Source organism: Myotis yumanensis, unplaced genomic scaffold (genome assembly GCF_028538775.1).
Source record: "Myotis yumanensis isolate MYYU_CA2020_CCGP unplaced genomic scaffold, mMyoYum1.0.hap1 SCAF_14, whole genome shotgun sequence".
NCBI classification, from domain to species: Eukaryota; Metazoa; Chordata; class Mammalia; order Chiroptera; family Vespertilionidae; genus Myotis; species Myotis yumanensis.
In genome coordinates, this window is record NW_027223765.1 from 41,580,580 (window position 1) to 41,605,387 (window position 24,808).

At 43.6% G+C, this 24,808-nt stretch overlaps 1 protein-coding gene across 2 annotated transcripts in view; it reads left to right on the plus strand.

The window, feature by feature from the left end:
- CACNA2D3 (calcium voltage-gated channel auxiliary subunit alpha2delta 3) overlaps window positions 1–24,808 on the plus strand; it is an 812,027-nt gene that overhangs the window by 290,184 nt on the left and 497,035 nt on the right. For both annotated transcript variants that reach the window (XM_070390783.1, XM_070390784.1), the window contains exon 5: window positions 21,422–21,584. In XM_070390783.1, coding sequence (XP_070246884.1) covers window positions 21,422–21,584 — 163 coding nt within the window. The remainder of the gene's footprint in view (window positions 1–21,421; window positions 21,585–24,808) is intronic.

Sequence of the window (24,808 nt, forward strand, 5' to 3'; positions counted from 1 at the left end):
TCCACCCTGTCCCCTCCTCACCCCAAGGATAGAGTTAATCAGCTTTGGAAAATCCAGCACTGCGCGTTGGACACACACACATTAGGCACACTGGTGGTACCTACACTTGTTATCACATTTTTTTTTTCTTTATCAGAGAAGCAGTTGTGTTTAAGATGCTAGGAGTTATGGAAAAGACAGTATAATGTTTTACCTTGGAAACCAGAGATGGATGCCACCTCTTTTTGAGGTGTGTATGCTGTGGCCTTGGATATCTCTTCCCCTAATTAACTTCCTGTGAGAAACGCAGAGTAAATCACCAGAGCAACCGGACCACTGTGATGTGAAATGCTAGAACATTCTAAATTGTAGTAATCATCATGATAATGAGGCCACATATTCTATGTCTGTCTTTTAATTGCTTCTTAACTCTTCTAAGTGGGAATGGCAGAGTTATTATGATGTGGAAATGCGGGGAGATCATTTATTTCTTACTTCAGTTGGGCTTTGTGAAGAAACTTGTTCTAGTCTAATGAGAATTGTGAGAGTTTCTTTGAAGAACAACGTAGGTAGATGATTTTAAATATAGTTTAATACTACTAATATACGGCATAAAAATATGGATTTGCCTTAGAGTCATGCATAAAGCATTACACTCTAAAGCCCAAGTGCCCTAATAGAGTCTTGTTCTTCCACTTTTTGCTACTCGGATTCAAATTCATAGGTGATTTTTTCCCTTGAACCAAGGAAGTCCAGTTATTGGACAGTACAGTAGAGGAGCTCATTATTGGATAGTTAGTCTTGTAAACTGGTGTTCTGTTTTGGACTTAAAGGCCATATGTTCATATTCCATTTACAGTTCTTGAGTGTCTTCCATGTAACAACTGACTTAATCTTACTGATGACTTCATGTAGTGTATGTTAGCCCAGGAAGTTTTTATAAAAACCCTCGATAGTATAGTATAGACATCGTTTGAAGTCTCTGCCAGGCCAACAAGGACTCCCCCCAAAAAATCCTTTATTCATGAGGATGGACCCCAGTTTATGCCATGTTTATACAACCATGTTTATACAACTTGACTCCCTCACCCTCCCACCTTCCATGTCCCAGTTGATTGGACCATGCGTGGTCTTTTGACATATGGTGGACCAATTGGATTTCCTCTCCTAGGATCTGGAAATTAGATCGCAGTTTCGTTTATCCTGGGCTAACCTCTGAATAGAAAGGTGTAAACAGGGAGACGCTTCAGGTATTTCTCTTTGCTCTGTGAATCAGTGGAGGGAAGTAGAAAGGCGAAGTGAGGGAACTTGACCCAGGGCCTGGCTTTCTTGTTTGTAGTTCCAGGTCTTTCCTCGGACCTGGCTGTTTTCAGTTCTTTGAATTCCATCAAGCACTCTCATATCTTAGGACACCTTTTAACACTTCCAAAATAACTAACATAATAGTTGTTTTTGTCCCTATTTTGCGTATGAAGGAAACTGAGGTTCAGGGAAGCCAATCTTATTCCAAGTGTTGATGGTGGTGCTTCTGAACTCAAACAGGACTCTAGCAACCCAAGTCAAATTAAAACAAACAAACAAACAAACAAAAAGCACATTTTTTTAACTTACTTACCTGGGCATTCCAAGGTAAGTCTTTAACTGTGATTGCAGTCAAGGATTGTAACAGAATCATTTCATCAAGCCTCTTTTCTGCCAACTCTTGGCTCTGTTTGTTTGTGTGGATTTGTTCTCAGATTAGTGATCCCTGGATGTGGGTGGAGCAAGTGGCCACTGGCAGCCCAAAGCAGCAACTTTGTAACTTGTAACTATTGATAAAGGGCTTGGGGAGCTGTCTCCCAGCATTCATAGCATTGCCTGAAAAAGAAGGACTCTGATTGGCCAGCCTGGGTCACATGCTGGAGAGTGACTGACAGGGCTCCTTGATTGGCATCTCCCCCTATATCAGAGATTTGGGGTTCCCTTACTAAAACAAGGGAGAAGAGATGCTGAGCAGAGCCAAGCAAAGCAACCTTATTCATCACATTTACTTTTATTCCTCTACCTGAGTAGAAGTGACAGATGATACTCATATGTGTGACACACTCCATATGCAACTTTTATCCACCAGCTGGCAATCTCCCTCCCACTCAAACAGATCAATCTGGATATAGATGATTGGGTGTGAGCTTATTATTCAGATAACCTTAAATCTACTCTAACTAATTAGAAAAGTCAGTCTGTTGCAAATGTGAGTACTCCCACCATTAGTGAGAACAAGTGTGACACATTTCACAATTGTTGAGGCACAAATACTGAGGTGGAGACCCCTGCTCTTGGATGGATGTTATGAGAATAATTGTACCAACATCTTTTTTGACACATGCCTACCTATGTAGAGCACATTTGAGTGCCTCGCAATAGCCAGGCAAAGTTGTAGGCACTTGGGTTCCAGCTATGAACAAAACAGAGAAAGTCTTAGTCTTCATATGGATCTCAGGTTTCTAATTGGAGAGATGGACATAAACTAATGAAAAAATAAAAAGAACTTCAGATATTGAGTGCAATCAAGAACATAAAACAGGGGAGTGGGCCTATTGTTGTTTAATTTGGTAGCCACTAGCTGTGTATGGCTATTTAAAGTTAAGTTAAAATATATGTAAATGAAATCAAATTAAAAAGTCAAGTTCCCCAGTCACACCAGTGACATTTCATGTGCTCAGTAACCACAAGGGGCTGTTAACTACTGCATCAGTGCATACATAGAACATGTCCATCACTGCACAAAGTTCTGTCACATTGGAAAGAGGCAGTTAGGGTTATTCAGAGAAGGCCTTGCTGTGAAGCTGACATTTATACTAAGACCTAAAGCCAGCCACGCAAAGGCCTTAAGGAATAGCATTCCAGGAAGAGCAAACAGTAGATGCAAAGACCTGAGATGGGAATGGGCTTGGCCTATTTGAAGATCCAAAGATGGCCAGTGTCTCTGATTGATGTGGAGAGGCAGGAAAGAGCTAGATCAATATGACCTTTGGTTGTATTCTACACAGTGGGAAACCATTGCTTGAGTGAGAGAGATAGTGACAGTTTTACTTAATTTTTAAAGAATCATTCTGGTTGCTGGGGGAAGAGCGTGTCAATGGCAGAAGGAGAACATAGAAGACCTTCAATATCATTGGACGAAAGTAAAAAATCGTTAATGGAAGGCCCAGCCAGGCCAGGGTGTCCTTTAGCCTGATGTTATTTTGCTAGAGTTCAGGGCCCTGACAGAGCCCAAAGAGGGGTTCCCAGCTGCCTCGAGAAGTTCCCTGTCACAGTGTTAGACTGAGCAGTCAACCAGACAAACCCCAGAGGAGCCTGAGCCCTCAGACCCTATGTCCTCCCCGCACTGTCCCCCGTCTCTCTGGGGCAGAGCCTGGGTCACTGCTGGCTGTCCTCAGCTACTCTGAGCTCCTGCTGTGTCTTGAGGACCACTGCAGGGCTCTGCTGCTGTACTTTATCAACTCCCTACCTACATCTTCCTTCAACAATCCCAACGAGTACCTGTTATGTGCCAGGTATTGTATTAGATGCTGGGGTTACAGTGGCACAAGAAGCAGCAGCAGTGGTCCCTGCAAACATATATCTCACAATGTAGAGTGGAAGCCGTTTAAACTAAATAATCGCTCAGATAAGTGTGCTGTGACCTCTGGGATAAGTGCTATGCAGAGACGCCCATGAGACTTCAAGGGCACTCAATAGGAATGTCCCCAATCAGGGAAGTCAAAGGTGGCTGCCCAAAAGATGTGATAACTGAACTGGATCTAAGGGGGGACGGGGATTATGAAAGTGTCAACTGGAGAAAATCTTCTGGACAGGAGGGAATAGTATGGCCAGTGGCCACATGGACCTAGGATCATGGAGTGATGGAGCCATTAATGGGGACCAATGAGGTGAGCAGTTCAGTGAGGTGGGCGGTTCTAGGTTTGGGGAGGAGCCAGAGCTAGGAGTCCTTGACTGCCATGGTAAGGAACTTGTCCTTTGTCTTAAGACCTTTGGGAAAGCCCTGGAGGATTTCTTGTAGGTCAGTGGCCAGTCAGGAAACTCACACTGCCCTAAGGAGACGACAGTGGGGGATGGGCACAGTAGGTGTTGAGGGAGCACCTGGGAAACCCATCCCCAGTGAGTGGGAGATAATGGTGTTCCTGCCTTGTCTTTTCATACGTTTTCCTCCGCCCTCGGTCTGCCAGTCAGCTCCACCACAGTAGTGACTGCTATTATTTGTCGAAACCCTATTATGTGAAAGCGTATGAAATTACCAATATATAACCATTATTATACAGGTCAACCGAATACTGTGACTAAGTCAGTGAACTGAGTGCTTTTTTTTTCCTTTATGTGTTTCTTACTCAAAATGATTCCCCTATAATGTGGGTGTTGTAATCCCATCATGTGGACGAGGTAACTGGGAGATTGTGGCTAAGCAGCAGAGCTGGGATTTGAACCCAGCATGCTTGAGTTATATACTCCATCCCAAGGCTCTTAAAGTTAAATGCCAAGTGGCCAGCTAGACCTGCAGACCGCTGCGGTCCAGGCCTGCATAAGTAGCTTGTTAAGTAGGCCATTAAGACTCATATTTGAGCAGTCTCCGAGGCCAGAGATTCCAGATGGCTGGGAGAAGGATATTCATTATCTGCTTTTTAAAGGAACGGTGGTGCTTGGGGAATTATAAATGAGTTAATGTAACATTAATACCTAGAAATATTCTGAAACAGATCATTAAAAAGTCAATTCTCACATATGAGGAGAAAATGGGATTATTGAGTAGTAACAGATAGCACCGGAGAGGGCCACTGAGGAGCGGGGTATATGTCACTTCCCCATAGGATGCCTGTGCCCTGAGAACTTGGTATTTTCTGGGCTCATTTGGAGCTAAAATTCTTACTAATTTTTATTTTTTAATCTAAGTTGTAAAAAGTTGGCTGCCATCCCAGAGCACGGAAGGGGAAAATAATAAGGAAAAGAGGAGAGAACCAAAACATATTAAGAGCCTGCTCTGGGCACTGTGCCTATTGCTTTTGTCCATTTTATCCCACTCAATCCTCAGAAAGATCTGAAGAGGAAGTGTCGCCATTCCCTCTGCACAGAGAAAGAAACAGCCGTAGAAAGTTAGAGTGCCCTTTGGAAGCAAGTGTGCTTTCAACCCTGGGCATCAGGCTTCAAAGCCCTGCTTTCCTCTCCTTGCCATCCCTGGCCGGTTTGCTGCTTCATGAGTGGAACACGGTGAAATCCAGGCAGGGGGAGGGATGGGAATCAGGAGGCCCGTGCAGGTTTCTGCCCCCACTTGGCACTAACTTCTGGGCTGGGAGAGGGAAGGCTCCTCCCAGCTGATGGTGGGACATGAAGATGTTGCCCTGAGTGGTTATTGTATTTGTTTATTCGCCCTACCACCTGACTGAGGATCCAGGCACTGTGTTTGGTGCCAGGGATGTAGAGGTGAGAAAGGTGTGGTGTCTCTGGGATGGTAAGATACTCCTGAAATCCAGGGATGCATGGGTGCCTGCCTGCCCTTCGGTGACTCACCACCCAAAGCTAACCCTTTAAGGCAGTGGTTCTCAACCTTCCTAATGCCGCTACCCTTTAGTACAGTTCCTCATGTTGTGGTGACCCTCGATTTAATTGTTATAAATTGAACATAATTAAAGCATAGTGATTAATCACAAAAAAATATGTAATTATATATGTGTTTTCCTATGGTCTTAGGTGACCCCTGTGAAAGGGTCGTTCGACCCCCAAAGGGGTCGCGACCCACAGGTTGAGAACCGTTGCTCTAAGGGTTTCCAGGGAAGCAAATCCCATGAAGGAAAAGGCCCAAGGACCCACTGATTTCCTGAGTTGGGAGAGAAGATCAGAGGAGGTAGGATAACTGGGAAGGAGAAGGCTTTGGGGGAGTGGGAGAGAGAGCCCTGGGCCTGCAGATGGATTTGAGCCCTTAACCATGGTGCCCTTTACTGAGTTCTTCCCTGTGCTGGATGCTTGAAGGAGTTCAAAGCATCCAGCACAGGTGAGGAAATAGAGGCACATAAAGATCAGGTAGAGAAAGATAGGTGATGATTGGGCCAACAGGACTGGGTAGGTAGAGATTGAAGCCAGTATCAGGGCCGGGTGAGGAATGCACACCGGACAAGAACCCAAGGCCGGAGGGACACTTCCAGTGAGGCCTGGCAATGCTGAGAGCAGTCCTTCTGGAAGGCCTTCAGCATCAGGGTGTGATGCGTGTGCAAGTTAGGACTCTGCTTGCAAGTAACAGAAGCCCACTCAGCTTAGCCACCAGCAAATCGCATGAAGGAAAAGGCCTGAGGACCACAGAGCTTAATGTAAAGACTGCAGGGAGTGGTTGCCTCAGGCAACCTCAGGGCGCTGGCTCAGCCTGCCTGTAACGCCCTAAGTGGAGACGAATGTTTGAACCCTAGCAAGAGAGCAGGGAGGCTGGTCACTGGAGGAGACCCAGTGGACAAAGTGGGGAGCAGCTGGACCACAGGGCCTTTCAGAGCTTGGGGAAGGGTTTATTCTGAGGGTGGCAGGGAACCCCTGGAGAGTGACACAGCCCAATCCACTTGTCTAAACAATCACTCTGGTTGCTGCCTGGATGGGTGGTGGGGGACGAGGAGATAGCTGGGAGTCCAGCTGACAAATTGCTGCCCCAGTCCATTGAGAAGGACAGTTGTGACGGTTCATTTCATGTGTCAACTTGGCGAGGCTGTGGTACCCAGGTGTTTGTTTGGTCAAGCACCAGTTTTGATGTTGCTGTGAAGGCATTTTTAGATGTGACTAACATTTACAATCAGTAGACTCTGAGGGAAGCAGGTCCCCTCATCTGTAACAAGGGGGTGCCTCCTCCGGTCAGCTGGAGGCCTTAACAGCAAAGACAGGTTCACTGAGGAAGAAGCAATTCTGCCTGGTGAGGGTGAGGGCAAGTGAAGACCCTGCCTGTCCCAGCTGCCTGGTCTGCCCTGTGGAATCTGGATTCAAGGCTGCAACACCAAGTCTTACCGAAATACCCAGCCTGCCAGCTCGCCCTATAGAATCTGGACTTGCCAGTGCCCACCATCAAATGAGCCAACTCAATAAAGCTCAACCTCTCCCTCTCTCTCCCTCTCCCCCGCCCCCATTGGTCTATTTCTCCAGAACATTCTGACCAGTCTGGGTGTTTATTGAGTGGGTGCTGGCTTTGCTAATAGTGCTTGTTCTGGGTTCCACCCTCAGGCTGAATTTTATGACTTGGAGTGACTCTGGGGTTCAGTGCCCGGTAGGTGAGCGGAGAAGCAGAGGCCCACCTGCTGCGGAGTTTACAGCTGGGTGGTTCCACAGCGCACACACAGCGGAAACAATTAGCGAGCTTTCCAGGCGGGATTTAATTAAATGTGTGGAGCAGTACCTCCGCCCCTGAGGCAGGCCTGCTGCAGTAGACCCTGTAGTTCTGCTATGCAACTCACCTTGGAAGGGAAATGGAAGTCACCCCAGAAACTCTGCCTCTCCGCCTGGGCTGCACCCTGGAATCACCTGGCCGAGGCTGGAGAAACACCCTCTTGATATTTAAATAGAATTGTTCTGAGATCTGGCCAGATGTTGGAAGCTCCCAGGCTGGGGTTGAGAAGCATTGCCCCAGGGCATCTGGATGTTTGAGGCCAGCTGCCTCTCACCTGTGAGAGTGAAGAGGGAACAGCGGAGAGGTCAGGTGCCTGTTTTTTGTAGAGAAAGTTTTATTCGGACTCAGCCACACCCACTTGTTTATGTATTGCATTTGGCTACTCTTGCTAAAACAACAGAATGAAATGTGACAGAGACTGTTTGGCCTGCAAAACATAAAGTAGTTACTGTCTGGCTCTTTCTAGAAGCAGTGTGCCAACCTGTAAACTAGGGCTGAGGAGTGCTCAGGGCTGTGAGGGTTGGAGAGACTCCACCACCATTGGAGGTGAACTTAGGCTTCTAAGGCTGAGATATCACCTCAGGAGCCTTCTCAACACACGCAGGCAGTCACCACCAGCTAGTGAGCGAAGCCACACACGCTGTGCTATCTAGTGATTGTTCCTGATGAATCCGAGGTTTGGCTCTGGATGGCGGCAGGTGTGCAGCTAGGCCAATGAGACGACCTTACCTACTGGATTCTAGTTGGTAGAGAGGTGGAGCAATAAATTGTTTTCACTGGTGCACCGCTATCAGAACTGAAAACTGCCATATTCTGTGACAATGGCATTGCAGGAGAGGGCCTCTGCCCGCGGGAGGATGCCCAGCCAGCCCTCGGGGAAGCTGCGGTTCCTGGAGGTATCACAGGGCTCCCGCCTTGTCCCTCATCTTACGATGATTTGCACGGGTCAGCAATTCGGATCACTTCTCGAGTCACGTTCACCCACTACTCTGTACACTCTTCTCCCTGAATGTGACCGGCAGTGCAGCAGTATGACCTTGGCCTCCTCCAGCTTCCCTTTCCCTGGGCCATGGGAGATGCTGTCTACTGCATGATCTCCCCTCCCTGCTGAGAATGCTCCTGGGTGCCACGTGACTTGGAAGCTGACTGTGAAGACAGGTCTGCAGGAGAGACCTGGTGACCCAGTGGATCCTGACACTGGATCCTGGTCAGTTAGTCAACCAACAAGGGCCTGGTGATACAGCAGTGCCTAACACGGACATGATTCCTGAGTTGCTGAACTAGTCCTGGGGAAGCCACCATTGATAAAACAGTCACACAGGTACTTATACAGTGACCCCTTGGCAAGTGCTGAGGAGGACACCAGCATGATCAGCTGTGTCTGTGCAATGCTGCATTCAGCATCTCTGCCCCCAGACCTCCAAGCTTAACAGTGTAGTCTCACGGAGTTCAAGGCCCTGAGAAGTCCTGAAATGGAGAGACCTCTTTGCCTTTCCTTAAACTCCAGCTCTCCATGCATTTCCCAACCTTTGTTCACCATGACACACATTTTAAAAATCACTCCTTGCAAGTGTTCTGTGGCCTGGCTCTCTTGTACACACAGATCATGTTTTGGAAATGCTGCTCTGGGACACTGTCCAGAAGTGCTGTACCCAGGGGTGCACAGAACCAGCCAGGGGTGCCCCAAAGAGAATGTGTCACTTGTACCTTTTACTTTTACTGTATATTTTGTAGTTTGTTTTAGAATGTTCATTTATCTATATAATAGAGGAATATGCAAATTAGCTGGGACACCATAACGTCATGACCAAACAGCAAGGACCTGAGGCTGCATGGTGCCTGGCCAGGGCGAGGGACCTCAAGCCGTGCCCCCTGCCCGGTGGGGCTTGACCGGGGACCTCAGGCTGTGCCCCTCACCCCAGCGGCAGGCCGGGAGACCTCAGACTGCGCTCCCCAACCTGCGGGGCTTGACGGGGGACCTCAGGTTGTGCCTCTCGCCTGGTGGGGCTTGACGGGGGACCTGAGGCTGCGCCCGCCGCCCGGAGGGGCTTGACGGGGTTGGGGCTGGTCAGGTCTGGGTCTCACCCAATGGGGTGGGGCAGGTCGGGTTTGGGTCTCCTGCATTTTCGAAGCGCGTGCGGGTGGTGGGCAGGGACTTGACTCCAGGTCCCAAAGTGCACCCCAGACTCTGACAGGAGGGAGATTTTCATATCTCCCTTTCATCTCTGACACTTCTATTATAGAGAAAGGGCAAATAGCAATATTAAAATATTTCCGCTAATTAATTCCCCTTTAATGTGCAGAATTTTGTGCACTGGGCCACTAGTGTTAGTATAATGGTTGGTAAGCAGGACATATGTTATAAATAAATATGTATCTAGGAGATGCTGCTCAAAAACATTTTTTCAAAGATTATTTATTTAGCACAGGTTTAGGCTCACAGCACAATTGAGAGGCCAGTACAGAGAGATCTGCCCTCTGCTCCCACACATCACTCACCAAGGGTGAACCTACATTGACACATAACCACCCAGTCCATCGTTTACTTTAGTATGTACTCTTGGTATTTTATATTCTCTGGGTTTGGAAAAGTGTATAATGACACATTTATCATTATATCATACATACTATTTTCACTGCCCTGAAAATCCTGTGTTCTGCCTATTCATTCCTCGCCCCCACCACACCCCTGGAGAACACTGATCTTGTATTGTCTCTACAGCTTTGCCTTTTCCAGAATGTCACCGAGTTGGGGTCATTCAGTATGTAGTCTTCTTATATTGGCTTCTTTCAGTTAGTAATATGTATTTAGATTCCTCAGGTCTTTTCATGGCTTGATAGCACATTTCTTTTTTTAAAAAAAATATATTTTTATTGATTTCAGAGAACAAGGGAGAGGGAGAGAGAGATAGAAACATCAATGATGAGAGAGAAAATCATTGATTGGCTGCCTCCTGCAAACCCCATGCTGGGGATTGAACCCGCAACCCTGGTATGTGCTCCAACTGGGAATCAAACCGTGACCTTCCGTTTCATAGGTTGACACTCAACCACCAAGCCATGCCAGCCGGGCTAATAGCTCATTTCTTATTAGTTCTAAGTAATATTCCATTGTCTGGAGGTACATAATTTACTTGTCCATTCACTCTCTGAAGGACATCCTGGTTTGTTCCAAGTTTAAATAAAGCTTCTATAGACATCTATGTGCAGGTTTATGTGAGGACATAAGTTTTCAGCTCTTTTGAGTAAAAGCCAAATAGCATGGTCACATGTACACCCCTGGAGAACACTGATCTTGTATTGTCTCTACAGCTTTGCCTTTTCCAGAATGTCACCGAGTTGGGGTCATACAGTATGTAGTCTTCTTATATTGGCTTCTTTCAGTTAGTAGTATGTATTTAGATTCCTCAGGTCTTTTCATGGCTTGATAGCACATTTCTTTTTTAAAAAAAAATATATTTTTATTGATTTCAGAGAACAAGGGAGAGGGAGAGAGAGATAGAAACATCAATGATGAGAGAGAAAATCATTGATTGGCTGCCTCCTGCAAACCCCATGCTGGGGATTGAACCCGCAACCCTGGTATGTGCTCCAACTGGGAATCAAACCGTGACCTTCCGTTTCATAGGTTGACACTCAACCACCAAGCCATGCCAGCCGGGCTAATAGCTCATTTCTTATTAGTTCTAAGTAATATTCCATTGTCTGGAGGTACATAATTTACTTGTCCATTCACTCTCTGAAGGACATCCTGGTTTGTTCCAAGTTTAAATAAAGCTTCTATAGACATCTATGTGCAGGTTTATGTGAGGACATAAGTTTTCAGCTCTTTTGAGTAAAAGCCAAATAGCATGGTCACATGTTAAAAGTATGTTTAATTCTGTAAGAAACCACCAAACTGTTTTTGAAAGTGGCTGTATCATGTTTGATTCCCTCCAGCAGTATAAGAGAGTTTTTGTTGCTTCACATTCTCACCGGCATTTGGTGTTGTCAGTGTTTGGGATTTTGGCCATTTTAATAGGCATGTAATGGTATCTCTTTGTTGTTTTAATTCACATTTCCCTGATGACATATGATGTGGAACATCTTTCACATGCTCATTTGCCATCTGTATATCTTATTTAGTGAAGCAACTTTTAAAGTGTTTGGCCCATTTTTTAACTGAGTTTGTTTTCTTATTGTTGAGTTTAAATGTTCTTAATATATTTTGGATAACAGTTCTTTATCATATGTGTCTTTCCAGTCTGTTCCTTGTCTTCTAATTCTCTTGACACTATCTTTCATAAAGCAGAAGTTTTTCATTCCAATGAAGTCTACTTTATAATTCTTTCATGGATTTTGTCTTTGGTGTTGTACCTAAAAAACATCACACCCAAGGTCATCTAGGCTTCCCTTGTTATTTTCTAGGAGATTTATAGTTTTCATTTTATATTTAGGTCTATGATTCATTTTGAGTGTTTTTTTTTTTTTGTGTGTGTGAAATGTTTAAGCTCCATGTTTAGCCTCTCCTCCTCCTCCTCCTCCTCCTCCTCTTGCTCCCCCCCCTCCTTCTCCTCTCCCTTCTCCTTCTCCTTCTTATTTTTTTGCATGTGGATGTTCAAATTTTCCAGCACCATTCGTTGAAGAGACTATCTTTGCTCTTTTGTCAAAAATCAGTTGACTGTATTTATGGGAGTCAATTTCTGGGCTCTCCATTTTGCTTCATTGATCTATTTATCTATTCTTCCACCAATATCACAGTGTTTCTATTGCTGTATAGTTTTATAGTAAGTCTTGAAGTTGGGTAACATCAGTCCTTCAGCATTATTCTTTTCCTTCAATATTGTACTAAAAAACTTTTTAGCGAAAGAAATGCTTAATTCCTTCCAGCTTGAGGTTTTTTATTTCTGTCTCTTGAAATTCTCATAACACCCTACTAAAAGGGATGGCAAACTATAGCCTGCAGGTGAAATCCCTTTTGTAATTTTTGCACGTTTTTGTTAAATTAAGTTTGACTGACACACAGCGTGTGCATTGGTTTAGACACTGTCTGTGCCGCTGCTGTGCTGTAAGGGAAGTCGAGGTGTCGCAGCCACTTCCCTACAGCTTACAACTTCTAAAATACTTACTATCTGACCTTTACAGAAGAACTGTGTCTGCACCTGCCTGAATGAGTCTGTTTTAGGCACTCACTGGACCATCTCATTCTGAGCCACCTCCTTCTGAGCCACCACTTTTGTACGTCACAATCTGTGTCCTGCATTAGTTTCCTTTGCACCCCATCACACTTAGTAGGTTATCGGATCTACTCACAACATTGATTTGCTCTTACTCCATGGGATTCAGAAATACTGAGGTGACTTGAACTAAGCATATCTTTTCTCGACCATGTGGACAAAGCCCCTGAGCCTCATAACGATAGCAATGAATTCCAAGGGCTGAGGAATGATTCTTCTTGTTTGCACCAAGTCAGCCTTTTCCAAGTCAATAAGGACAAATGGATTTGGGAGGAGAAGCAGAATACACAGTCGCCCGCGGGAAATGATGAGCGCCACTGAGCAAAAGCCTGCTTGCCTTTCCATCCCGCCTTCATTTGTATTCTGGGCTGTGCAGACTATTCCATTCAACGGCCTGGCCTCCGGAGGGCCTGTGCGTGAACCATGATTGCCTTGGCCTTTACCATGCAGGCCGAGGCTTTGTTTTGTTAATTCAACATCCAGTTATAATGAAACAATGGCATTGAAGGTTTGAGATTTAAAAAGTGTTGATAATATTCTGGGAAGCACTTGGGTCTGTGGGAGATTAAGACCTTACCCAGCGTGGAGCTGTGGGAGGAAACCCTGCTGACATGTTACCTAGAAAGCAGATCCGGTTAGAAGGACGGCCTTCCCCTTGGTGTGGGCAGTTCATGGGCCAGTCAAGGTGTTTCTGCTGCTCCGGTGCTCCCTGGTTGGTGTTTCATCAGGAAGGTGTGTTTTCTTTTGTTTCTGGGTGTCATATCACAGTAAATCATAATATGGCTGGGAGTGAAATTTGTTAAACTGAGTTTTGTTTCTGTATAGCTTTTGAATTAAGAATTGTTCAAAAAGTGAAAGGTCTTCTATGATTAATTTTCTTATTGAGGCATACATTTCTAGGTAATAAAATGCAAGTTCTTTTGCTGAAAAGTCAGTGCGTACTGACAAATGAATACTCCTGAGTAGCCCACACCCCATGAAGACATAGAACGTGTCCAGCATCCCAGGACGTTCCCTTGTGTTCCTTTCCAGTAGCCCCCCTCCCAGAAGCAATCCTTGCATCCTGCCACTATTGCCTTTGCTAGAACTTCATATAAAAATGGCATTGTACACATGTACTCTTGTGATTCTGGCTTCATTCCCTTACAAAGTTTTTGAGATCCATGCATATTTTGACATCAATGGATAGATCTTCCAGACAGAAAATCACCAGGAAATAGTGGCCTTAAATGGCACACTAGTTTAGATGGCTTTAACTTATATCTTCAGAGTATTTTACCCCAAATAAGCAGAAGAAATATTCTTTTCAAATACACATGGAACATTTTCTAAGATAGACCACATGTTAGGACACAAAACAAGTCTCAATAAACTTAAGAAGATTGAAATCATATCATGTATCTTCTCTGACCACATTTGTATGAAACTAGAAATCAAATACAAGAAAAAAATGAAAAATTAATTCCGTAAAGTAGCAGAGTACAAAACAAATATTCAGAAATCAGTTGCATTTTTATACAGCAATAATGAACTATCAGAAAGGGAAACTAACAAAACAATCCCATTTGCAATTGCATTAAAAAAAAAGGAATAAACTTAACCATGGATGTAAAATGCCTGTACTTGGATAATTATAAGAACTGAAAAAAGAAACAGAATAAGATACAAATAAGTGGAAGCATATATCATCTTCATGGACAGATATAACTAATCCTATGTAATAAAAGCCTAATATGCTAAGTGTCCGGTCATCCCGTCTTCTTTTCAAACAATCAAAGCATAATATGCTAATGATATGCTAAGGCCATTCAACTGCTCATTATGATGTGCACTGACCACCAGGGGGCAGATGCTCTGACTGATAGGTTAGTTTGCTGCTGGGGTCCGGCCGATTGGGACTGAGTGAGATGGGCCGGACACACCCTGGAGCCCTCCTGCAGTCCCTCCCCGACTGGCCAACCTCCTGTCCCTCCCCAGCCCCGATCGTGCGCCAATGGGGTCCCTCAGCCTGGCCTGCACCATCTCGCAATTGGGTTGAGGTACCCCCCCCACCCCCAAGTTCAAGAATTTTGTGCACCGGGCCTCTAGTATCATTACAGTGTTCATACTACCCAAATCAATGTATAGATTCAATGCAATTTCTATCAAGATACTAATGGTATATTTCACAGAACTAGAATCAATATTCCAAAAATTTATATGGAACAACAAAAGACCCCGAATAGCCACAGCAATCACAAGACAGAACAAAGTTGAAGGAATCACTGTTATCAAATACCAGATATTAAATACTACAAGGTCATAGGAATAAAAATAGCATGGTACTGGCATAAAAACAGACATACAGAATAATGGAACAGAGTAGAGAGCCCAGAAATAAACCCATGCCTTTATGGTCAATTAATATTCAACAAAAGATGCAGGAACATACAATAAGGTAAAGATAGTCTATTCAATAAATGGTGCTGGGGAAATTGGACAGAAATGTACAAAAAAATGAAACTAGACAACCTTCTTACACAATACACAAGAATAATCTCAAAATGGATCAAAGACTTTACCGTAAGACTCAATATCATAAAAGTCCTAGAAGAAGACAGAGGCAATAAGATCTCAAACATCTCTTGTAGAATTTTTTTCCCTGATATATAACCTTGGGCAAAGGAAACAAAAGAAAAATTAAACAAATGGGACTACATCAAACTAAAATATTTTTGGACAGCAAAGGGAACCATCAACAAAGTGAAAAGACAACCCACTAAATGGGAGATACATCTGATAGGGTTAGTATGAACAATTTATACCTGAATAGACACTTCTCCAAAGAGGACATACAGATATCCAATAGACCATGAAAAATTGCCTGTCACTAATCATCAGGGAAATGCAAATTAAAACCATAATGAGATATCACCTCACACCTGTCAGAATGGCTATCATCAATAAATCAACAAACAAAAAGTATTGGCAAGGATGTGGAGAAAAGGGAACCCTCATGCATGTTGGTGGGAATATAGATTAATTCAGCCTCTGTGGAAAGCAGTATGCAGTTACCTCAAAATAACTAAAACCGAAACTGCCTTATGACAGAGAGATTCCACTTCTGAGAATATATTTGAACAAATCCAAAACATTGATTTGAAAGAATGTATGAACCCCTATGAAGATTGCAGTGTTTTTTTCAATAGCCAAGATCTGAAAACAGACCAAACAAAAAAGCTGTGGTACATTTACACAATGGAACATTACTTGGCTGTAAAAAAGAAGGAAATCTTCCCCTTTATGACAGTGGGGATTGATCAGGAGAGTGTTACACTAAGTGAAATATGCCAGTCAAAGAAAGACAAGTACCATATGATTTAACTTACATGTGGAATCTAATGAACAAAACAAACTAATAAACAAAATAGAAACAGACTCATAGATACAGAAAACAGACTAACAGACTGATAGCTGTTGTGAGGAGAGTTGGGAAGCTGGGTGAAAAACGTTATTAAGCAAAATCATAGACACAGACAACAGTGTGGTGATTACCAGAGGGAAAGGGTGGCTTGGGGAGGAAGAAGAGGGTAAAAAGGGCCATAAAATGATGATGGAAGGACACTTGACTTGGGGTGGTGAACACACAATGCAATATACAGATGATGTGTTACAGAATTGTACACCTGAAATACCTGAAACCTATGTAATTTTATAACTAATGTTACCCCAATAAACTCAATAAAAACATAAAATTAGGTTTCTGAGTTACAAAGCAGGAAAGGCAAAATCAGTCATCACAAATGATGAGTTAAAACGCATATTATGGAAAATGTTGCTTCATGATGATAAGAGGAAAAAGAAAGCCTGACAATGACTCTTTCCAGACAATGGTAATGTTTACAATTATCTTCTGAAAATAAAGAAGTAAACCATTGTTTAATATTAAAAACAAGGGAAAAAAAATCAATTGACTATATTTGTGGCTTTATTTTTGGACTCTGTTCCATTGATCTGTTTGTTTCTTCTAAGGCCAATACCATACTGTTTTTACTTAATTAGGTTTATAGTAAAACTTAAAATCAGGAAATGTGACTCCTTGGACTTGGTTCTTCTTTGTCAAAATTGTTTTCAATATTGTAGATCCCTTTTACTTCCATGTAAAACTTGAAATACACTTGGCAATTCCTAGAAAAAGCCTGTTGAGATTTTGATTGGGATTTTGTTGAATTTATAGATCAATTTCAGAAGAATTAGCACCTTAATACTGAATTTTCTAATCCTTAAGCAAGCTATCTCTCTGTATTTATTTAAACCTTTTAAAATTTCTCACAGCAATAAACAGAGTGGGGAAAACATAGGTTTACAGATGTTTGAATGGAAAAATAATACCATTATATATATATATATATATATATATATATATATATATATATATGCCTAAGCGACTGTTTGACCATTTGACCGTTCGACCATTTGACCAGTAGCTATGATGTGCACTGACCACCAGGGGGCAGATGCTCAATGAACAGGCATAGAACCATGGAACAGACTGATGAATCTCAGAGGGAAGGGGATAAGGGGGAGGGCGGGAAGAGATTCACCAAAGATCTTATATGCATACTAGAGGCCTGGTGCAGGGATTCTTGCACCAGTGGGGTCCCTTGGCCTGCTCTGCAGAGATCAGGCTGAAACCGGAAGTCCAACATCCCCTGAGGGGTCCTAGATTTCGAGAAGGTGCAGGCCAGGCTGAGGGGCCCCACTGGTGCAGGAATCTGTGTACTGGGCCTCTAGTTAATAAATAATAATACAAGAATAAACTCTGTGTTTCATGTACTCACATCTGTGAATCTACTTTTGCCCTACCCTGTATTGTAGTTTTCAGCATACAGGCATTATATATGCGTTTTATAAAAGGAATACATAAGTATTTCATCTTTTTTATACTACTGTAAATGTTACTTCTTTCAATTTTAATTTCAATTGTTCTTTGTTAGTATACTAGTATTTACTGATTTTTATATATTGATCTTGTATCCCATGATTTTGCTAAACTCACTAGTTATAGTAGATTATGTGAATTCCTCAGGTTTTGCAACATAGGTAATCATGCTGTATATAAATAGAGTATTTCCTTTTCAATCCCTATGACCACTTATTTGTTTGTTTTACTGAATTTGCCAGGACCACTAGTATGATGTTGAATAGAAATGATCCAACATCTTTGCCACGCTCCTGATCTTAGAGGAAACATATTGAGTGCTTCATCATGTATATAATTTTAGCTGTAGGTTTTTCATAAATGCTCTTCATCAGGTTGAGGACATTTTATCCTATTTCTAATTTCCTGAGAGTTTTTTGATAAACAAAAGTTGAATTCTTTCAAATGAATTTTTCTGCATTTATTTGGTCATGTGATTTTTTTTTCTTTATTCTGTTAATGTGGTAAACTGTGCTGATATTTTCAAATGCGAAACCAACCTTGAATTCCTGGGATAAACACAAGTTGGTCATCTTTTTAAGTATAGGTGAATTTGATTCAATATTTTGTTAAGATTTTTACATCTAGGTTAATGAGGGATATTAGTGTATAATTTTTTAAAAAATTTCTTGTTTGATTTTGGCATCAGGGTTATGCTGCCTTCATTAAATAAGTTGAGACATATTCCCTCTTCTAATTTTATAAGAGGGTTTGTGTTTATTTCTTACATATTTGATGTAATTCATAATTTAAGGCACCTGAACCTGGAGTTATTTGTTTTAGCATGGCTATTAATTGTGAACTCACTTACTTTGTGTTTGTAGGGCCAGGCATATCTTCTTTTGAGAATTTTGGTAATTTCTATTTTTAAAAGAAATTTGACATTTAACTCAAGTTATCAAATATCGGCATAAAGTTGTTTGTAATAACCCCTTATCTTTTCATTGTCTCTAGGATATATAATAATGTTTCCTCTTTCATTCCTGATACTAGTATTCTGTGCTTTCTTTTTTTTTTATTCATTCATCTAGCTAGGGTTTTATAATTTTATTAACTATTTTAAAGAACCAACTTTAATATTATTGATTTCCCCCTGCTGTTATTTGCTTTTTGTTTTATTGCTTTCTGCTTTTATCTCTATTATTTCATTTATTCTTTTAACATTGAGTTTCATTTGTTCTTTTTTATCTTCAACTATTCATCTTAAAATTTGTTTCTTTTCCATAAGCTTTTAAATCTATAATTTTTTGGTAGTCTTTTTCGCTACATCTTACACATATTGACACTTTTCATTATCATTCTTTAAAAATATTTTCCATGTAATTTTCTTTCTTGACACATGTATTATTAAGCACTGTGCTGTTTAATTTCCAAATCTTTAGGGTTTTTCTAGGCATAAACTTTTCTTAGATATCATTGATAGTTTTATATCATTATCATATATTAATTTCTAAAATTATCCTATTGTTATCAGGGACAATACTATGTGGATTTCAGTCATTTAAAACTTACTGAGCCGAACCGGTTTGGCTCAGTGGATAGAGCATTGGCCTGCGGACTGAAGGGTCCCAGGTTCGATTCCGGTCAGGGGCATGTATCTTGGTTGCGGGCACATCTCCACTGGGGGGCGTGCAGGAGGCAGCTGATCAATCTCTCTCATCGATGTTTCTGACTCTCTATCCCTCTCCCTTCTTCACTGTAAAAAATCAATAAAATATATTAAAAAAAAGTTATTGTGCCCTGCCGGTGTGGCTCAGTGGTTGAGCGTAGACCCATGCACCAAGGGGTCACTGGTTCAATTCCTGGTCAGGGCACATGCCCCTATTGTGGGCTTGATCTTCAGCAGGGGGCATGCAGGAGGCAGCCGATAGATGTTGATGTTTCTCTCTCATGGATGGTTTTATCTCTCTCTCCCTTCCTTTCTCTCTAAAAATCAATAAAAACATATTTAACACCTCACTTCCTGGCTTCTTTTAATATTTTCTTTGACTTTTTTGCTGTTTGAAAATGATATGACTAGGTGTAGATTGTTTTTTAAGTCATATGCTTGGTGCTCTCTGAGTTTCTTGGATCTGTGGTTTGGTGTTTGTCATAATTTTAGAAAAATTTCAGCCATTATTATGTCAAAATTTCTTCTGTTTCTTACTCTCCTTTCCTTCTGGTATTCCTATTACACGTTTCACCTTTTGTAATTGTCCCACGTTCTTGAATGTTCTGTTTCTTTTATTTCTCTCCATTTTTTACTCGTTGCTTTTCAGTTTGGGAAGTTTTCTATTGAGCTATTTTTCGGTTCATTGATTATATCCTCAGCTGTATTCAGTCTGCTGATGAGCCAGCAGAGGCATTCTTCATTCTGTTATAGTGTTTTTGGTTACTAGGGTTTCCTTTTTTTCATTTGAAAATTTTAAACAGACTACCAAAAAATTATAGATTTAAAAGCTTATGGAAAAGAAGCAAATTTTAAGATGAATAGTTGAAGATAAAAAAGAACAAATGAAACTCAATGTTAAAAGAATAAATAAAAGGAAATAAATAAATAAATAAAATATTCTTTCTTAGAATATTCATCTCTCTGCTTATATTATCCACTTGTTCTTACCTGTTTTCTATTTTTTTCCATTAGTGTCCTGAGCTTATTAATCACAGTTGCTTTAAATCCCCAGTCTGATCATTCCATCCACACTGCCATCTGCCATCTTGCAATCATGTAGATAAGAGCACATGCTGTGGAAATAGACTGCCTATGTGTGAACCCTGACTCTGCTTGTCAGCTGTACATTAATCTTTGACAGGGAACCTGAATTCTCTATATCTCAGTTTCCTCATCTGTGAAGTGGGAATACTCATAAGATCTTTTTCATTGAGTTGTTAGGAACATCAGCACATGAAAGGAGAATTAACCCATCAAAAGCACTTAGAATAATGTAAGCATTATATATATATATACACACACACTAGAGCCCCAGTGCATGAAATTCGTGCGCAGGTAGGGTTCCTAGGCCTGGCCAGCAATCAGGGCCGATTGGGGCCTTCTGGCTGCTGGCCAGGGCTTTCCTTCCAGCTGCTGGCTGCCGGCCAGAGCCTCCCTTTCCTGGGTGGCTGCCAGCTGGGTCCTTCCTTCATTCCTCGCCACCCCCTGGTGGTCAGCGCACGTCATAGTGAGCGATGGAACTCCCAGTCTCCCAGTCGAACTCCCAAGGGGACACTTTGCATATTCGCCTTTTATATACATAGATTCCATGATGATGATTATGATGACGATGATGATATGAGGATACAGCCATTTTTAAAACGTGTCTGCACACTTGCATCTTGAGGGCCTTTGCCCTGCTGTCCCCTTGGCCTGTGCTGTCGCCGACACAGCTCCTTTCCTCCCTTCATTCAGCATGTGTGCGAGTCCCTGGAGCAGTGAGACCTCCTCTGAGCCTTGTATATAAAAGCACAGCCCTTCCCTGCTGCTTTCCCCTGGTCCTGCTTTATTATTTTTCTTTTTCTGACATATTACCTGTTTACTTGTTATTTTTTATTCTTTCCAGTTGCCTTCAACTGAAATGTAGGCTGTGTAATAACAGGGTCTGTCTTCAAATTTTCAAAAATTAAAATGGTTTTAGGACAGTTTTCTTTACATATGCAAAAGGAAGTACTGTGCAGCTCCTTCCATTTTTCCCACCAAGAATATTGTATGATATTGAGAAGCACTTACATACCACTATCACACCCCTGTGAAAGCTGCCATCAGGATACGGAAGAGTAAAAGGGACCACGTGACCAGGGCAGGATCCACAGTGTGAGGATGGCCCGTGGCTTAAGCCCAGGTCTGCCTGAGACCACAGCCCCCTGCCTGAGCCACATGTAACGTTTCCTGGCCTTCTCTTTCAGTATGAATACTTCAATGCTGTGCTGATCAATGAAAGGGACAAAGACGGGAACTTTTTGGAGCTGGGGAAGGAATTCATCTTGGCCCCAAATGACCATTTCAATAATCTGCCTGTGAATATCAGTCTCAGTGATGTCCAGGTGCCAACGAACATGTACAACAAAGGTAAGCCTCAGGGCGCTCCTTTCAGCGGCGGAGAGGAGGTGGTGAGGTGCGGGTCTGGCTGGTTTGGGACATTATGTTATTTTGAAAACCACAATTATACCCTGGGTATGTCAGCGTATACCTCAGAGGAGGTCTCACTGCTCCAGGGACTCGCACCCTGGGTAGGTGCAGTGTATGCTTGATCTGCCTGGAGTCTCTGGCTTGCTACTTGCGCATGCTGTTTGCAGGAGCTCTCTGACAGCCAGTCCAGGGTTAGCAAACTTGCTTCTGTAAAGGGCCCAATAGTAAATATCTCTAGCCTTGAGGGACATCTAGCCTGCTCACAGCTACTCAACTCTGCTGTGCTGGCACAAACACAGCCTTGGCGACAGGTAAGTCAGTGGATGTGGCTGTGTTTCAGTAAAACATTCACCTACAAAAAGCAATGTCCGGATTGGGCCTGTAGGAGGTCACTCCCTGACCTGTGGTGGAGTCTCTCTCTCCCCTTCCTCTGTTCCTTGTAATGGTAGTTAAGTGTTCAGGAACGCCTGGGGTTGCAACAGAGTCAGTTGTGGTCTTTCTTAGAGTACAAAGCAGCAGGGACCTCAAGGGGCTCCCTGTTTTCAGGCTTGTGGCCCTCAAATCCAGCCTTCACATAAGGGTCTAGGGATATTGTCCCCAAGTCCCCATATGCCCATTGGGGTTGGGATTATCTTGGCCAAGGACCGGGCTCTGGCAGCAGATGGACTCTGGTTAGACCCTGGGTTTCACCTCTGAATGGCTGTGACCTTGAGTGCACCACCTTCTCTCCTGAGACCTTAGTTCCCTCTCCCGTAGAATGTGGATAATAACTGTGTCTACCTCATGCGGTGGCTGTGAGGACTTAACAGAGGGTGTGAATAAAGGCTTACGTTAATGATGTTGCCCTTGTCATCATCACCATCACTGAGTTGGACTTTGCTCTGCTTTGTCACACCTGGGAGGCTCCTAAACAAAGAGCCATTCCCTCCGAAAAATACTTCAGAAAATGATGGCATCTTCAAAGTAAAATTCCGCCCTGCTGCCTACCATTGTGGTTTCAAAAATATCAGGTCCCAGTGTCCATCACCCACCCAGCTCCGATTCACCTACAGTTGCGCGGTGGTCCAGAGAAGGCTGTGGGTTTGGTTCCTGCTCCTCCCGTCGCTGGATCCTGAGCCTCAGTTTCCCCCCGGGATGAGGATGCCAGCTCCCTCAGAGGGCCATTGTGGGGCTGTAAAACGATCTGGGTGCAGCCTTCGCACAACAGCGACTCATGGAAGTGCTCCGCCATCTTAGCTGCCATCGCTGTTACTGGGAAACAACATGACCATGAGGTGCATTTCTAAATAGTTCTAGGTCCCTGTTTACAAAGGCTGGTCAGTGATTAAAGAACCTCCTCCTCACTGTCTCTGAAGCATGCCTCTCGTGCCTGTGCTTTGTGGCTGGATACCTGATGTCTTCCTTTCCTTGTTACCCTGTTACCCATCCTTAATCCTCAGTGGGGGCAGGACTCCATTCGTGAATTATTCCCATGGTTTTGGGGCACTGCATGGTGAAGCAGACACAGCCCCTCTCCTGAGGGGTTCACACTTTACTTGGGGAACAAACAGGTAATGAGATCATTAGTTAGCGGTCACCTTCATGGAAAGCCAGGGGCAGTGGGAGTGCCAAGGTGGGGCCCTGCCACTTGCTCATGTGGCAGCCATACATTTGCCATTTTCTCTCTTCCTCCTGTCCTGATGTCAGTCTGAACCGCCTCTGCTGGGCTCTGGACTGGGCCACCTGACCTAATCTTCAGTTTGGACTCTTCCTTAGAGAGCAGATTCCTGAGCACCTGAGCCTGAGGGGCTGAGCTCACGTCTCTGGTAGGATTGAGTCCTCTAGGACGGTCTTGTCAGTGAGGTAGGAAGGCCCCTTTGTGCATCGTGCCTGGAAGAAAGCCATCCTCTCAGCATTAAATACACACTCAACTGAAGATGAAAAGTTAACAAGATTTTACAGAGCAATTTCAGATATAAAACAATTCAGAACGATCTTTTAAAATATGACAGCTGCTGCAAGGTTGCTGGAGCCATTAGCACCATTATGGAGAGAGATTTAATTGCACCGTAAGCTTTAAAGGCATAATTGTACCTTTTGGGGGCAACAGCACAATGAGGGACCAGCACTGCCATTGATCACTCAGGCTGTGGTGGTGGCTCTGAGTCTCACCAGGCGAATTCTAAAAGCCCAGGCAAGGGCAGCGATCTATGAGGCGGACTTGGGCCCTGTGGGAGCTTCGCTTGAGCTGTGGAGGTAGGTGATGATGTTTAAAGTCACCTGATGGACCTGCAGGGGTGAAACCCAAGGCCTGGGGTCTCAGCCTGTGCAAAAGTAGGCTGTGGGGTCTGCCTACCGCCCCAACCCAGACTCGCTGGTCCCTGGCAGTGGGGTCAGTCAGGCTCTATCCTTTGTCTAGTCTGCTAGGCAGCGCGGAGCTGCCCAGGGGAGGGGCTTCAGGAAAATTCCTGTCTCCATTCTACCTAATTCAAACCAGCCCCAAACCATCTTTTTTCTTTTCAAGCTGCAGAGATGTATTTCATGTTTAGAGCACCCTCCAGCTCCGATCCAGTTATTGATGACATGTACTCAACACACATGCTCAGAGCTTGGTCCCTGGCTGTGATGCTCCTGGGTTAGGAATCTTACTCCCCACAAAGGAACCAATGCTGGGTCACGCTCTCCCACGGGGCAGCTTGGACCCCGGGGGTGCACGTGGTTTGAGACTTGCTTGGGAGCTGCTGTGTGTGGGAAGTGCTGTGCCAAGCTGGGGGTGACAAGTCCCACTTACTTGGCTGCCTCTCTGGACATGAGGTCCGAGAGAATAGGCACCTGGTCCCTCAGGATCCTCTCGGCTACTCTCAGGTCACCTTGGGGACTGGGAAGATTTGCACAGGCTGAGACCCCAGGCCTTGGGTTTCACCCCTGCAGGTCCATTGCCTGCCTTCCTTCTGAAGCATAAACATTCCCGGCACTGTAAGGAGGTGGGGACAGGCTCTGCTCTAGTGAGACCCCAGGTCCATCTCCAGTGTCATGTCCCTCTGGCTGCCCTCTGCCTCCTCTCCTTTGCACACCACAGCTCCCTGCCCAATAACTGCACTGAGTTGAGATGCTCACACTTGCTGGGGAGAGCTTCTGACTTATGTAGCTTGCACATGTCAACCCTGCAAACATCCTGGGAGCAA